Below are 14,554 nucleotides of genomic sequence, written 5' to 3' on the forward strand. Positions count from 1 at the left end.
CTATTTTTCTTTAACCATCATCATTTTTTCATGATACGTAAACAGTAATTAGGAATCAACAATTACCACACTAAAAAAAGTTAAATTTTAACAAAGGTAGATTTTATTAATATGAAATGAATTCTAGAAATTTCAAATTTAAAACAAAAACTTAAAAAAAAAAACTAAACAATACCTAAACTAAGTCATCTTAGTCTATTTACTCACTAATGTTCAAATCAAAGATCCTAACAAATTGCTTCCACCGCGAGCCTCTTCACAATATTTCCACAACTTGTTACTCCAAAAGTGTTTTCTGAAACATCAATGATGCACGATTCCTTGCCCACACATGCCTACAAAATCCCATAACGAATAAATTCATCATTTCATGCAAACCATAATCAGAAAGAACCAAATGAAAATGAATGAAAAACTTACATTATGTACAATGGACAAAACATCATTTTTGCTTTCACAACTTCCTTGTTTAAATGTGCCACATTCACCTTCTGGATTGCCAAAATTTGCAAACTTTATATCCGAAATGGGACGTCCATGGCAAGACAATTCCAAACTCTTGTTCTCGTGAGTGTTTCCACAAGCAGACCCAACAACTACGGTTTGGAAATTCACCAGAGATGGATTGCCACCAATTTCCTCAAACAAAACCAATGTGTTTACATCATCTTGAATAAAGGAGCGAGGAACATGGTACCTAGATTAGTTCAAACAATGAATCAAATGTTATAACAAATAATTAACATTAGAGAAAAACATCATGTGTGTATAGGATATATGTATATATGTATATATGTATATAACTAACCATCTTTGTGTGGGTTGGCCACAATTGGTAACGCATTTTCTATCGCTATATTCACCACGGTAGTCACAAGGATCATCACTGCAACCATCCTCACCTGCATCATAACTAGGCCATGTACGACCAATATTATGGCCATTCACCCAAGCAAACCCTTTTCCCATTCCTTGCATATCCACAACAAGGGGCTCTGACCCAAGAGGAGCTTTAAAAGTGGTCTAAAAAATTGTAAAAAAAACATAAAATGTTATCACTTTAATTATTAGTTTAATTAAAGAGGGTGCCAATTGTATACCATTGAAAAACAACTTACCTTGTACCAAGTCAACATTCTCTTTGTTGGCAAGTAGTTAGATTCCCATTTGGAAGCAGAAGCATAGGGAGAGTCTTCACGAAAGAATTTGTTGTCCCAACCATGCAACCCAACCTTGTAAGACCATTTGTTCGAGGATAGATCTTTGACAACAGTTTCATCATCTTTTTTGCTTATTACACTAATGGGCCCAATGAGACCAGCGCTCCATTTATCATAGTTTGGTCCATAGTTCTATTGAACATATTGTCATACATTAAATCATTGACAATTGTTAAAATTTTATCCATGACTGAATCTGAATCATATAATGTATTATTATTAACAACACTATACCTGTAGTCCAACTGTGACACTGAGGAGACTGATAATATTCTTTCCTTGCATCAACTTAATTTTAGTCTCAAATTCATAACTGCGGATACCATATGTAGCCCAATGGGAACCTAAAACCATCACCAAAATATAAACCATGTTATTCAATTAAATCAACTTTGGTTAACAAAGAACAATATTGAAAGTGATGATTAACATATTAGAGATAGATAATATTACCAATATGTTCTCCATTAACGAATGCATGAATTACGTGACCAGTGCCATTGATTCTAAGAGACATATTATCTGACAAAACTGGATCACTTTGATCAAGATCAAGTCTATATAACATGGAAAGAAAAACTTGTTAGAAACTTTTGAATAGAGAGAAACGAAAGATATGAAATTAAATTAAGAATGTATTTACCTTGTCATGTACCAAACATAATCACTAGCATCAGAAGCAATTATTTTTTGATCAACAAGTCCATTTGTAGAGAAATTTCCTTTGCCAAGGAGAGCATCATCAATATTCTCAGCTCTCCACACCCAATTCAAAGCTATTGGTTCATCTTCTGCTTTGTTTTTACCCTTTATCATGACAGAGGTTTGGACATTCACCTACTCATGAAAAAAATAACAATTTATCATAAAGAACAAATAAAGCAGCATTTTGTTAATATTAAGAAAAGAAAATAAAAGGTTATGATACCTTGGCTGTGTTATATTCTTCGGTTTGACAATCAGGAAGAAGACTGACCGACCAAGCAGGAACATTATATTTGTTTCCTCTGAATGTTACTATGGCATCAGTGGTGGTGTTGGTGTTAGTCAAGAAGCAACTTGATGAATCATTTGCCATATACATAGTAGCCTACAAGGTGAAATTTTGTCCCATAATAAGTACTTAACAAAAATATGGTGGGGATATTTCTAAAGTGTTTTTGTATTAATTTACCTTAACAGAGTGACCCAAATCAACTTCAGATACATTTCCATAATTAGTAAGACTATTCTCCATTGATTTCAGAATCTTATGAAGTTCTTTGAGGTGACCCCATTTTGGTTGGGCTATGTTTCCTTCAAATTACAAAAAAAAACATGAAACTTGATGTTTGGTGGGAAAAGAAAGACAAAAATGGTAATTGAAGATAAAAGTAAATGTGAATACCGAATTCATCTAGAGGAGCATCGTAATCATATGTAGTAGTAATATATGGACCTCCCGCGGTTCTACCAAAATTAGTTCCACCATGATACTGAAAATTAAAAAAAAGTTATATACATATAAAAAATATTATTTTGTATATTGTTACGTATAACAATATTTGAACATAAAATAAATTATATGCAATATTTTTATTCTTTTTATTTTATTGTTTAAAATACACGCCAAAATTTTTAATATATAGTTAATTTAAGAATCTTTTTACTTTGTCATTTAAATTGCCAAAAAAGTTATATTTCACGAGAACAACTACTTTAATTATCATAAAAAAAACTCTTATCAATTCTAAGAGATGAAAAATTACAAATTAGAGTTTGATATATTTACCATGTAGTAGTTTTGGAACGTGCCACCTGTTTGAAAAAACCTAGCCACAGAATAGGCAACATCTTCTGCAGTTCTATGTGGATCTTTGCCACCCCAATTCTTGAACCTGAAAATCGAAAAACCAATTTAATAACAATTTACTAATATTTTTGAAGAGGAAAATGTTTACATATTATATATATATATGTTTAAACCTACCAGCCAACCCAATTTTCAGTCCACATCTTAGGACTGTTAGGATTATTGGGCGTGAAGTCGTGACAATACCAACCATTGCAAGTATTTATCTAGTATTCAATTATAAGAAAAAAAAATATTAGCATCAACCTTTAAAAATAAAATAAAAAAATAAAATAAATAAAAAATACCATTGGTTGAGGGGCATCAGATTGTTGGCACATGATCCATGGAACATCGATATTGAAGGACTGAGCCATATTTGCACACCAATCTATATAAGCTTTTCCAGCATCTCCATAACTCGACATCACATTCCCATATTCATTCTCAATCTTTGTTTATATATATCATTCAAAACTAATTAGTAAATACGTAGTTTAAAGATAATAAACCTTGATATAATCACTTTTAACAAGATTTATATAATATAATATGACAAAAATAGAGAATATATGTATATTAAAAAACATAAACGAACGAATACGCTACCTGAGAAATAATTATAGGACCTCCTTGAGAGGCAAATAATTTCTCCTTTCTGACCATGTCCACAATGAGAGTAGTGAAATTTTGCATTTCATTCTATCAATTCAAAATCAATTAAAAAAATTATGATATATACATGATAAACTGTAAAAAAGAAAGCCACAAATATTTAAAAAAATAAAATGGTACCATGTATACTTGATTTGAGGTACGAATGTGGACACCAGGTAGATTGTAAACCCACACAGGAATTCCTCTAATTAAATGAAATATCATAATTAGTTAAAAAGGTTATTATATAATAAAGTGATGATGAATTTAATTACCCATAATTCCATTCGGCACAGACATAGGGACCAATACGAAGAACGGCATAAAGACCTTCGTCCTGAATGGTCTTTAGAAACCTAATGAGATCGTTTCTGCCACTAAAATCATATTGACGACGAACAGGTTCATGTGCATTCCAAAACACGTATGTTTCAATAGCATCCAACCCTCCTTCTTTTGCTTTCTTTATCAGATCAGGCCACATCTAACATTCATGAAAAAGAAATTGTCAGTAAATAATTATCATATGAATAATGCTTAGACATGATGAAAATAAAGAATGATGTTGAAGTGTTAAACAACCCCTGGTGTACTTCTAGGATAGTGAATTGATCCAGATATCAAAACCCTCCTTTTTCCATCTATTTTGATGGCTCTTCCGTCATGACTCACTTCAACACCATTGATACTGTAAAACAACAAACTTAGAAAAAAACTCAACACAAAAGCTTTCATCGAAGCCATGGCAAGGTATGTAGAATTTGAATTTTCTTCTGAATTTTGAAGAGATGACCTCTCTTTATATAGAACAATTTTTGTGGTGAGATCTAAACGTTTACTTAACTCTTTAGTTAATCTTATATCTTTATCTTATTAGTGGTTACATACTCTTAACTATAATCTCTATATGGATTTTGTCTTGGAAAAAACAGGAAGGCCGATGATATGTTTTTAGTTGTTATCTTTACTTTCTTTTAAAGTTAGTTAATGAAATAATAATGATTTCAAATTAGTGAGCTTGGATGTTAACAAATTTCTGTTATTATTATTAAAATAATGATTTTAAAACTTAAAAAGATTAACAAGTACAGAAATTTAAAATATTTGTTTTATGAGAATAAATAATATGTTTAAAAAATTATTATTCATTCTTTTATATATATGAAACGATACAAAATATTGTAACAGTTTAAAAAACTCTTAAAACCTATAAAATTAAACATTTATAGGGACACTAACAAAACATTATTTAAAATCTAAAATCTTTAACAATGTACAAAAGTTCAAAATATGCCTAACGATTTAAAATTTAATGTATATAATTTCAAAATAAATGATAGTTTTAAAATAAAAGAAAATATAGTTGTGATAGGACTTAAAACAAACTATTCTAACATTATATAATTTTCAAATAAAAAGAATTACAGTACGGTATCCTATATTTTTTTTAATATGAAAAGAATCACATTATTATTATTATTATCATATAGTGGTTGAAATACATGTGAAGAGTGCTTCTGTGAGCTTGTCCACTTTTATTTTGATTATAAAAATATAAAAAAAAGTTAATTATTTTTATTACTATTAAATTTATAAAAAAATATATTTTTAAAAAATAGTAACAAAAAAATAATATAAAATTTTAAAAATAATTATATTAATTAAAATAAAATTAATAGTAAATTGTATACACTTAATATTATAGAAAATTATGAAAAATAATTCTGTTTATATAGATAAAGATGTACCATAGATCATTGAATTAAAATAATATCCTAACATTTTGAGGAAATATTAACTAGATTAACAACATATAACAAATTAATTAATTATATTAAGTAATCTAAAAGATGAGCCTTTTAATCTAGAAACTAAGTATTGGTTGAAACTCATTTTAGATACCAAATTTTTGTTTCTATATCATAGGACTAGAGAATAAAACTTCAATATTGTAATTATCGATTTACTTTAAACACCAAAGGCTCGGTTTAACTTATTTAATTACAAATAATTCAATTTCAATAGTTTTTTTTACAATAACAAAAATAACCATAGTTTTTCTTAAGAAAAATAACCAGTGGTACATTCTTTTTTTATTTATTACAGGAAACAAGTCACTTTTTTTTATTCTTATACAAGTCAATCGGGGAGAAAACTTTTCCTTTGACTTATGTAAAATAAACAACCACTTCAACTACATAATTCTATGAATTCTAAAACAAAATTTAAACTTATAATATTACTAATTAAAATTAAAATCCTATTATTTCTATTAATTAATTATTATATCTTTTAGAAAACATAAATATTGATTTTTGTTTAGAAAAAAAAGGATGGATTATAATGACTCTTGTTTTAAAGTTAGTTAATGGGACAAAAATGATTTCAAATTAATAAGTTTGGAAATTAACAAATTTTTGTTATTGTTAAAGCTATGATTTCAAAACTTAAAAGACTATAGAAGTACAAAAAAGTTATAAGAATGAAAATTAAAACATTTTTTTTATGGGAATAAAGTATATGTTTAAAAACTATTACTTTTTTCTTATACATAAAATCTTTCAATATATTGAATCATTTTTCGGCACAAAGATAGATAACATTATATCATGAGAAATAAAAACGAGATATTACACCCAAGATAAAAAAAAACTGAACAAGTAACTTTGATATCTTGTTTTTATTTTTCATACAATAATATATATATATATATATATATATATATATATATATATATATATATATATATATATATATATATATATATATATATAAAATTGTGGAATAGCGGTAAGTTTTTAAATCTATTTATAAATTAGAAAAGTTTTCTCATATATAATATTGGTGCTATATAATATTTAGTTTAATTTTATTTTATTACATATATGTGCGTAGCTGTCCAAGGAGATTAGGATACTCAGAGTACTCTACTTAATCTAATATATATATATATATATATATATATATATATATATATATATATATATATATATATATATATATATATAACTATGATTTTAAATTAAAGAAGAATGGTAATGTGTTAAAAAAACTTATATTGATATATGAATGAATTGTTGTTGGCTCAAACAATTTTTTTTTATAAATGTGTCATGTTTTATCTTAAATATAATAACATCAAGCCAATATTTTCTATTTTGATATGACATGTTTTCATGTAGACTAAAACATACTTAAATTTTGCTTCTAGAAATTGTTGAAATTTGAAGACCGTGGTATATTACCGCATTAATTTGTACCTTGATTTCAGTATGAAGAATTGATTTCATTAAACAAAAACTTTATACCTTAAATCTTTCAAAATATATCAAATTTTGGCTTCCTTTTGTTCTACACAAATGCATCTTTATCTTAGAAACAGACATAAATTTTCTGCAGTGGATAATAACAAACATCAAGTTTATTACCTGCCTTACATTCATGTTTATCTATTAAGAATAAAAATTATAATAAGATAATTACATAAATTTTATTTATTTATTTATTTTTATTTTTATTTTTATTTATGATAAATATATTTGTAAATTAATTAAAAAAATAGAAGATGGATAAAATTATAACATTACAAATATAAATAATATTTTCGAATAATATAATTTTGAACATTATAAAAATAAATATAAAAATAATAAAAGATCAATTATATAATTTTGAACATTATAAATATAAATAAATAAATAAAAAGTAGTCTGTGTTATGTCTCTACTCTTTCTCAATAGCTACCCGAAATATCAACTCAAAAATTTATCTTGAACTATGACTCAATAATAGTACTACATTCCCTTGTACAAATATTCTTACACATGTATTTTAAATTATATTTAATTTATTTGTAATTTAATTTTTAATTAAAAATAAAAATGTGAAAATCGACACAATGTCTAGATATGCATTGACATGTGGGAACTTGCAGCTTATTTGATGGCCGGCTGAGAGAAAAAAAGATAGAAGAGACCTATTTTCTTAAAGAGTTGCTTATTACAACTCCAAGCTAATAATTCTTTTGCTATAGTAAGTTATAGTATGTCATAAAATTATTAAATAAAATATTATAAAATTGATAATGCGACAATAAAAAATTATAGGTGATATTAATATAATTATTTATTATAATAACTATAGTAATATACATTAATTACATATTATTTGAGTTAGTTTTAAAAAGAAAGAATTTTGTATAAAAAACAACAAGAAAACTATAGAATTATTTAGTAACATTTTCGCTTTCTGTTAAAAGAGTATAATTACATACATCATCGTATACTCACATGGTAAAATGATAACAGTAAAAGAATAACAAAACACAAAATTTATCATAAAATATTTAAACTAAATACAAGCTAAGCAAGCATAGATAAGATACCATAAATTATATGTTTTCTCACAAGATTTGACACTAAATTAAATTATTAGGATACACGTCCTTGATATCGAAATTCACGAGAGATATGCATCTGTGATGGTTTCTAGGCTTTGTAGCTGTAACCTAAAGGAGTTATCATCCAACCAAAAACAAGGTTAACTCCCTTCACGTCTTGAACCAGACAAAATTCATAAACTAAGATTTTTTACTACTCTTCACGACATAACACATTCAACTCTACTTGAGTATGAATGGTTATTAAAGTATCATAACTAGAGGTGTCATTTGAGCCCCTAGCCCATGGGTTGACCCTAACCCCTTCTAAAATCAAGCCCCAATTTTCTAACCCCCTTAATAGGGGGCTTTTTAAAAGCCCCAACCCCTAAAGCCCCACATAAAGTGGGCTGGGGTAGGGTTAGGATGGGGCTAGCCCCCAAACTAAATTAATTCACTTTTAATGTTTTTTTAGTTATTTCTTTTATTTACTTTACAAGTTCAATAATTTTCAAAATTTACATGATATTTAATATCTTTTTAATTAAATATAAATGTATAAATATTGATTTTATTAAAACTTATTTAAAATGATTTTTTAATTATAAGTATATTTTAAATATATAATTTTATTATTTTGGAAAGTTAAAAAAGAAAATTTTTATTATTATTTTTATTTAAAAGAAAATGAAAAATATTTCAAAAAATAAATTATAAAAGTAACAGTTGAAAATTCGATTTTTCAATAATCGAATTCTAATATCTATATAAATATTTGAAATATTAATTATGGATAGATTTTAAATTCAAATCTACTGATTGGATAAATTTTTAATATCGGTGTACAATTTTTATTTTTTATAGTTTGTCATATAAAATTCTTTTGTTGAATGTTTTGTATAGATATATATACATTAAAAAATTAAACCACAAACTTTGTAAAGTTTAAAATTAATTTCACGTAATAAAAGAACTAACTTTTTAGTGAAAATCCTTGTTAGGCAAAATTCTTATAAATATCATATATGTTAGTATACAAGATCTAGATGTAATCCTAGTGGTTATAAAATAATAATTTTTTTCTAACCTTTTAGATTAAATTAATATTTTAAAATCATACTTATCTTTATCCAACAAAGATCGTTTTTATTGAATTATTTATCATAATTGAGCCGATTGTAATAAAAAATAATTAAATAATAGATACAATATTTTTAAATAAATATAATGTTATAATTTATAATACTAAAATTAAAATTATTATTGTATTTAATTATTAACATATAAAATAAATAAAAATTATAAAAATTATAATAATAAATAAATTACATCAATGTCTCTTAATAAGAAACTAATAAAAAAGACAAATGAATATAATATAAAATATATGAAAAAGACATAAAAATATATAAATTGATGTAAATGACTAAATAATACGTTTCATAAAATTTTTTTTAAAAGAATTATATAACTTTGTAAATAATAAATATTAATTTTATTAAATTTGGAAAATTTAAAAAGTTAAAAAGTTATTAAGTCAAAATTTTAACATGTTTTACACCAATTAAAAATAATGTAATTTTGATCACAAATCTTAATCGAATGATATTGATTTAAACTAGTGATAAAATAGATTACCATCTATAAATAAATTCGTTAGTCCATCAAAATTTTACATATTAAATTAAATTTTTTAACTTTTAAACCTATTTTATGTAGATATCTCTGAACCGTCAAATTTACAAACCAAAATTAAGATGAAAAAATTATCAAAACAAAATTTGGAAATTAAGGAATAATTGTATAAAAGCATTATTATTAAACTAATTAATATAGAAACAGTTATGAAGTAGAAAATTAATTTTATTGGTAAAAAATATAATTATACATGAATCAATTATGGTTATAAGTTATTACTAACAAAGATAAAATGAAAGCTGGATAAAAAATACATATGATTTGTGATTACTTGTATGATGATATTATGTTTTTAGACGTTAAATTTTGTAAAAAGGAAAGCCCATGGGCTGGCCCTGGCCTATAGGGCTTTAGGGGTTTTTAGCCCTGTGGGCTTTTTTAATAAAAAGTTTTTTTGGCCCTGTGGGCTTTTTTGGCCCCAACCCACATGGGCTAGGGCCAAATCTTATTAAAGGGGCTCATTTGACAGCTCTAATCATAACACCCCTGTATTGAATAATATATGTCAATGCATACATTAAAATTATCACCATTAAGAATTTTTTTCGTTGAAATCCCTTCAACATAATTACCAAACATATTCACCATAATATCATCACATTCATAAAACACTATAACACTCGTAAACATACATGCAACATTATAAATCTACTTTAAATAGTCAAAGAAGAAGAAAATTTCTAACATACACACTAGCGCTCAGGTGGTGTCTAGCACAAAAATTCTCACAAAAGATGGTGTTCAATGCTATCCATGGTGCTCAGCGCCATTCTTCTCACAAAATTCCCCGCTCAACGACATCCTTTTGTAGCCTAACATCTTGAAAATAAATTGTTTTAGATTTGCAGTGCAAGATGACACTCAAGGATGTCGCTTAACACTAAAGCATTCACAAAATTGAGCTCTACTAAAATGACCTCAAACAAAACTATCTCTCAATGTTTGTATAACATCACTCGGCTATATCAGCTCACAATAAAAACAATTTTTACACATTGAAACTTATACTAATTTATTCAATTTTTATATCATGTAAAAAAATTACAAAAAAATTTAATTTATATCATTATTTAATATTCGAATAATGTGACACATGTTTTGCATCACAAACTTAAACCAATGTAATTTGTTAAGTATTCTTGTTTGAGAAAATTTTTATTATGGACAGTGACGGAATATGTTGGTCTTTTATGTATATCGTTCTACGTTTGTAGAAAAAAACACTAGTGCAAAATATATTTTTTATACCCATTTTTTAAACCTGTTAAAAATTTATTAGGTATAAAAATTAATACGATGGCAGTATCGTAAATAAAATAAATTTTTTTATACCTATTATACTAAGAACAGGAATAAAAAATAATAAATAAGTATTTTGTACCGGTTATCCTCGAGATAGGTGTAAAAAATTATTTTTTCCATACCTATTAAACTTATATTAGGTATAAACGTTGTTAATTTCTACACCGGTCAGATAATATAATCGGTATAAAAATTTTGAGATTCTATTCTAAAACCTTTTTCTCGATTCACTTTTCTCTTCTCCATCTTTCTCTCTACGATTCCTTTCTCTCTCTTCTATAGCAATTGTGGCTATGCTCATGGATGCATCAGGTTATGTTGGCATTTGTTGCTTCGGTGGGTTGTGGTTGCTCTTGTAGTGGAGATGGAAGTAGTTCTAAGAAGGCGTAACTGACGTCGTGGAGAGGTTTACGGAGTCGATCTCCTTCGACAAACGACTCTACAAGCAAGGCATAAAATGGAAGAAGAGCGCATGCGTCGATTGCTCACTAGGTCAGTCACAATCTTTCACTCTTCCAATTCAAGGCTCAGCTAAACACTCACTGTTCTTTGTTTAGGGTTTGATAAAGTGCGAGCGACAAAAACTCCATTCTCGAAGGTTTAGAGGAAATAGAGAGGCGCATTGAGAATGGAGAGTTCAATTGGAGAGTTGACAAAAAGGACATGCACATGAACATCGGTGAGCCTGCGAAGAAGCTTCACACAGCTCGAAGTAGGAACAATCAGTTTTTGTCTGACTTTCGCCTCTGGTGCCGCGACGCTATCGATGGGATCCTCGTGAGTATGAAGCAGCTTCAGGATGATGTTAGTCTCCTCCGATCGCTGCCCGCTAAATTCATCTGTCATGCTGACGCCGAACCTGTATTGATCAACCCTTCATCTCTCTCGCCCCTTGATTTGCCATTCATTATCCAACTTCGAATTTTCATACGTTTTCTCTGCCTACTTTGATGCAATTTTGTTATGTTTGGTTGATTTATTTTGGATAAATCTCAGGTATATGAAGGAGTGTGCCAAAGGGGTTTTAGGACATTGAGTTTGGGACGTTGTAATTTATCCAGAGTTATTGGGAACTTATTTCCAAAAGGTATGTGTTGGATGGATATATTTGTTTATTGTCCCTTGAATTTGAATGATTGATTTTTTTTCTCCTCAATTTCTTTTCAGCATATATTTGATGTAATTACATGACTTAGTTTTTTGTGTGTGCTATTTTCATGTGCTTATGAAGACTTTCGGTAGAAATTGGAGATTTTATAATGAATTTGTGTAATTCTGTGACTCTCTGTGCAATATCAAGTAGCCAATGGTTGTGGAAGATGTAGACTTTATTTTGATATCTACTTAGCTATAAGCTACGAAATGACTAGAATGTTTTTTTACTGTAATCCCTGAGTGAATGGTTTTAGGTCAGTGATTGTGTTGTGAGGGATTCAGTTGGTATATGAAGCAATGATCTTAATAACATTTTTTGTGAAATATGGTTTCGTAAAGCTTGAAGAGCAGGTAATATGTTGCTAGCAGAAGGAATTAAAGCCGCTGGTTTTTGCCGTGAAATGTTGGTTGGAATGTTAAGGTGAATGAAATTCATTGTGATGCTATGGTGATAGTAACATTACTGATTTTTGCTGCCTAGATGTTATTATTTTCCTTTTAATTTGAAAATTGTGGCTATTAAAATTCTTTGATGTTTAGTGATAGTGGAAAAAATTATGTAAAACAACAGCTGAAGCAGGGGCCTTTTTCCTTTGCTTTCCATAGTTTTTCCTTTGATTAATTTGGTATAAAATTGTTATTTAGTTACATGTGTCACGCGTTAGTAAGGGAATATAACTACAGAAGAGGAAGAACATGAAATTATAAAGAAACAATCATGTACATGTACCATGTACTCTTAAACTTTTATTGATCCCAACTTGAAATACTTTTTGAGATATTGTCTGTCCCAGTTGAATCATCAAAGTCTAGCTAAACACCGAAAACTACCTAAAAAAAGATAAAGATGAGTATAGAAGAAATTTTCACATAATTAAGTTGATGACACAACACACCTCTTGTATCTCATCAAATAATAAATCAAAGAAACTGGAAAAAATGGTCCATGAACTTTATTAATTGCATCCCCTGCTAAGATATGTATAATTTTTCATGTATTTTTATTCTGTCACTCAAGTAGGTATAATTTTTCATGCCAATTATTAGAATAAGAACCACAAAAGGGTTAATTTGTATTTTCTAATTTTTTTTCTTCTTTTTTAAGACATTTTTAAACTGTAAGGATTCTTGACACAAAGAAGCATTCTTTGCCCAAGCTATCATGTATGGTTTGTTTTACTTTGTGGCATGTTTCCTTTTGCTTGGATGATGTGTTTAGTTGTGCAGGGCCTGTTTTGGAAGTGCAGATTTGTAATATCTGGTTGCGCCAATCTCTTCCTTTGTAGGCTTGTTGTTTTGGTTTTGGAAGTGCAGATTTGTAATATCTGGTTGCGCCAATCTCTTCCTTTGTAGGCTTGTTGTTTTGGTACTTCCAATCTGTTTATGTGAACTAATATTACCTATCCTAGTGAAGGACAGTTTAATTTTTTTTTATGTGAATTAATATTACCTATCCTAGTGAAGGCCATATTATGTCCTGTTGAATGTGATATCATATTTTGACAATTATTTTCTATTAAAATCACATTATTATAAATTTATGTCCCTGAATTTGACCGACTTGATTTTTGTACCATCCAAAGAGTAGTAAATAGGTTCCTAACATGATTATTTGAATGCACCTACAGGTTTAAAAAAAACAAATTGGTAACTTATTATTAAGCCATTAATATTATAATTAAGATATTAAGCCATTAATTTTATAACTTGACTCAACGTATTTGTTGTGTAGATATTTGATGACACATTTCCAATGGAGCAACATGTCATAAAGGATGTTCGGAGCAGTTGACTGCATTTTTTTTTAATCATTTGTAAATGATTAGATATTTCAATATTACATTTTGAATTTAGGAACTATTTTATGTGTAACTATATTAAGTAACTATGTTAGGTAAATATATTTAGGAACTTTGTTAGGTAAATATTATATTTTGATGTGTTATTAATTGAAATAATATTGATTATTTTACTTGTTATTGATTATTTAAATTGTATTCTGGGATTGAATTTTATGTAGGTATGAATATCGATAGTAGTACATACAAATCAAATATTTTAAAAAAAAGCATCATTTTTTACACCGGTTATAGTACCAGCAGGTATAAAAGTGAGATTTTTATACCTATTCTAGCACCAGGTATAAAAAAAGTTTTTTTCTCTAGTGTAAATATCATATTTTTATACCTATTATAAATAGAACAGGCATAAAAGTAAAACTTTCTACACCAATTCTATAGCAGGTATAAAAAATGGAAAACTTTCTATACCCCTTACTTCTATACCTACTCAAAAATAGGTATAAAAAGCCTT

At 27.5% G+C, this 14,554-nt stretch overlaps 2 protein-coding genes across 7 annotated transcripts; one reads left to right on the plus strand and one right to left on the minus strand.

Annotated features, from left to right (window-relative positions):
* Positions 1-145: 145 nt before the first annotated feature.
* On the minus strand, positions 146-4,452 carry LOC124831054 (beta-galactosidase 15). Its single transcript, XM_088107575.1, has 17 exons — positions 4,291-4,452; positions 3,984-4,192; positions 3,847-3,913; positions 3,661-3,753; positions 3,360-3,503; positions 3,190-3,278; positions 2,992-3,097; positions 2,608-2,695; positions 2,395-2,516; positions 2,149-2,310; positions 1,864-2,057; positions 1,674-1,777; positions 1,455-1,564; positions 1,119-1,352; positions 809-1,023; positions 421-697; positions 146-335 (listed from the first exon to the last, which is right to left on the minus strand). The coding sequence occupies exons 1-17, from the start codon at positions 4,450-4,452 to the stop codon at positions 228-230; spliced, it is 2,484 nt and encodes an 827-aa protein (XP_087963701.1). The 3' UTR covers positions 146-227.
* Positions 4,453-11,262: 6,810 nt separating this feature from the next.
* LOC148203270 (uncharacterized) lies at positions 11,263-14,208 on the plus strand. Of its 6 annotated transcripts, none has more exons than XR_015784231.1 (5): positions 11,263-11,578; positions 11,644-11,947; positions 12,083-12,173; positions 12,581-12,662; positions 13,974-14,208. XR_015784231.1 is itself a non-coding variant. In XM_088106498.1 (4 exons), exons 2-4 carry the CDS (start codon positions 11,750-11,752, stop codon positions 13,979-13,981), a joined length of 297 nt encoding a protein of 98 aa, XP_087962624.1. In that variant the 5' UTR covers positions 11,263-11,578; positions 11,644-11,749; the 3' UTR covers positions 13,982-14,208. The 6 variants fall into 6 exon arrangements, 3 of the variants coding, with proteins under 3 accessions (XP_087962624.1, XP_087962625.1, XP_087962623.1); XR_015784229.1 differs by lacking the exon at positions 12,581-12,662 and adding an exon at positions 13,469-13,607; XR_015784230.1 differs by lacking the exon at positions 13,974-14,208 and adding an exon at positions 13,469-13,731.
* The last annotated feature ends 346 nt before the right edge of the window (positions 14,209-14,554 follow it).

This window comes from Vigna umbellata, chromosome 2 (assembly GCF_029865625.1).
Source record: "Vigna umbellata cultivar VRB3 chromosome 2, Vumbellata_1.0, whole genome shotgun sequence".
NCBI classification, from domain to species: Eukaryota; Viridiplantae; Streptophyta; class Magnoliopsida; order Fabales; family Fabaceae; genus Vigna; species Vigna umbellata.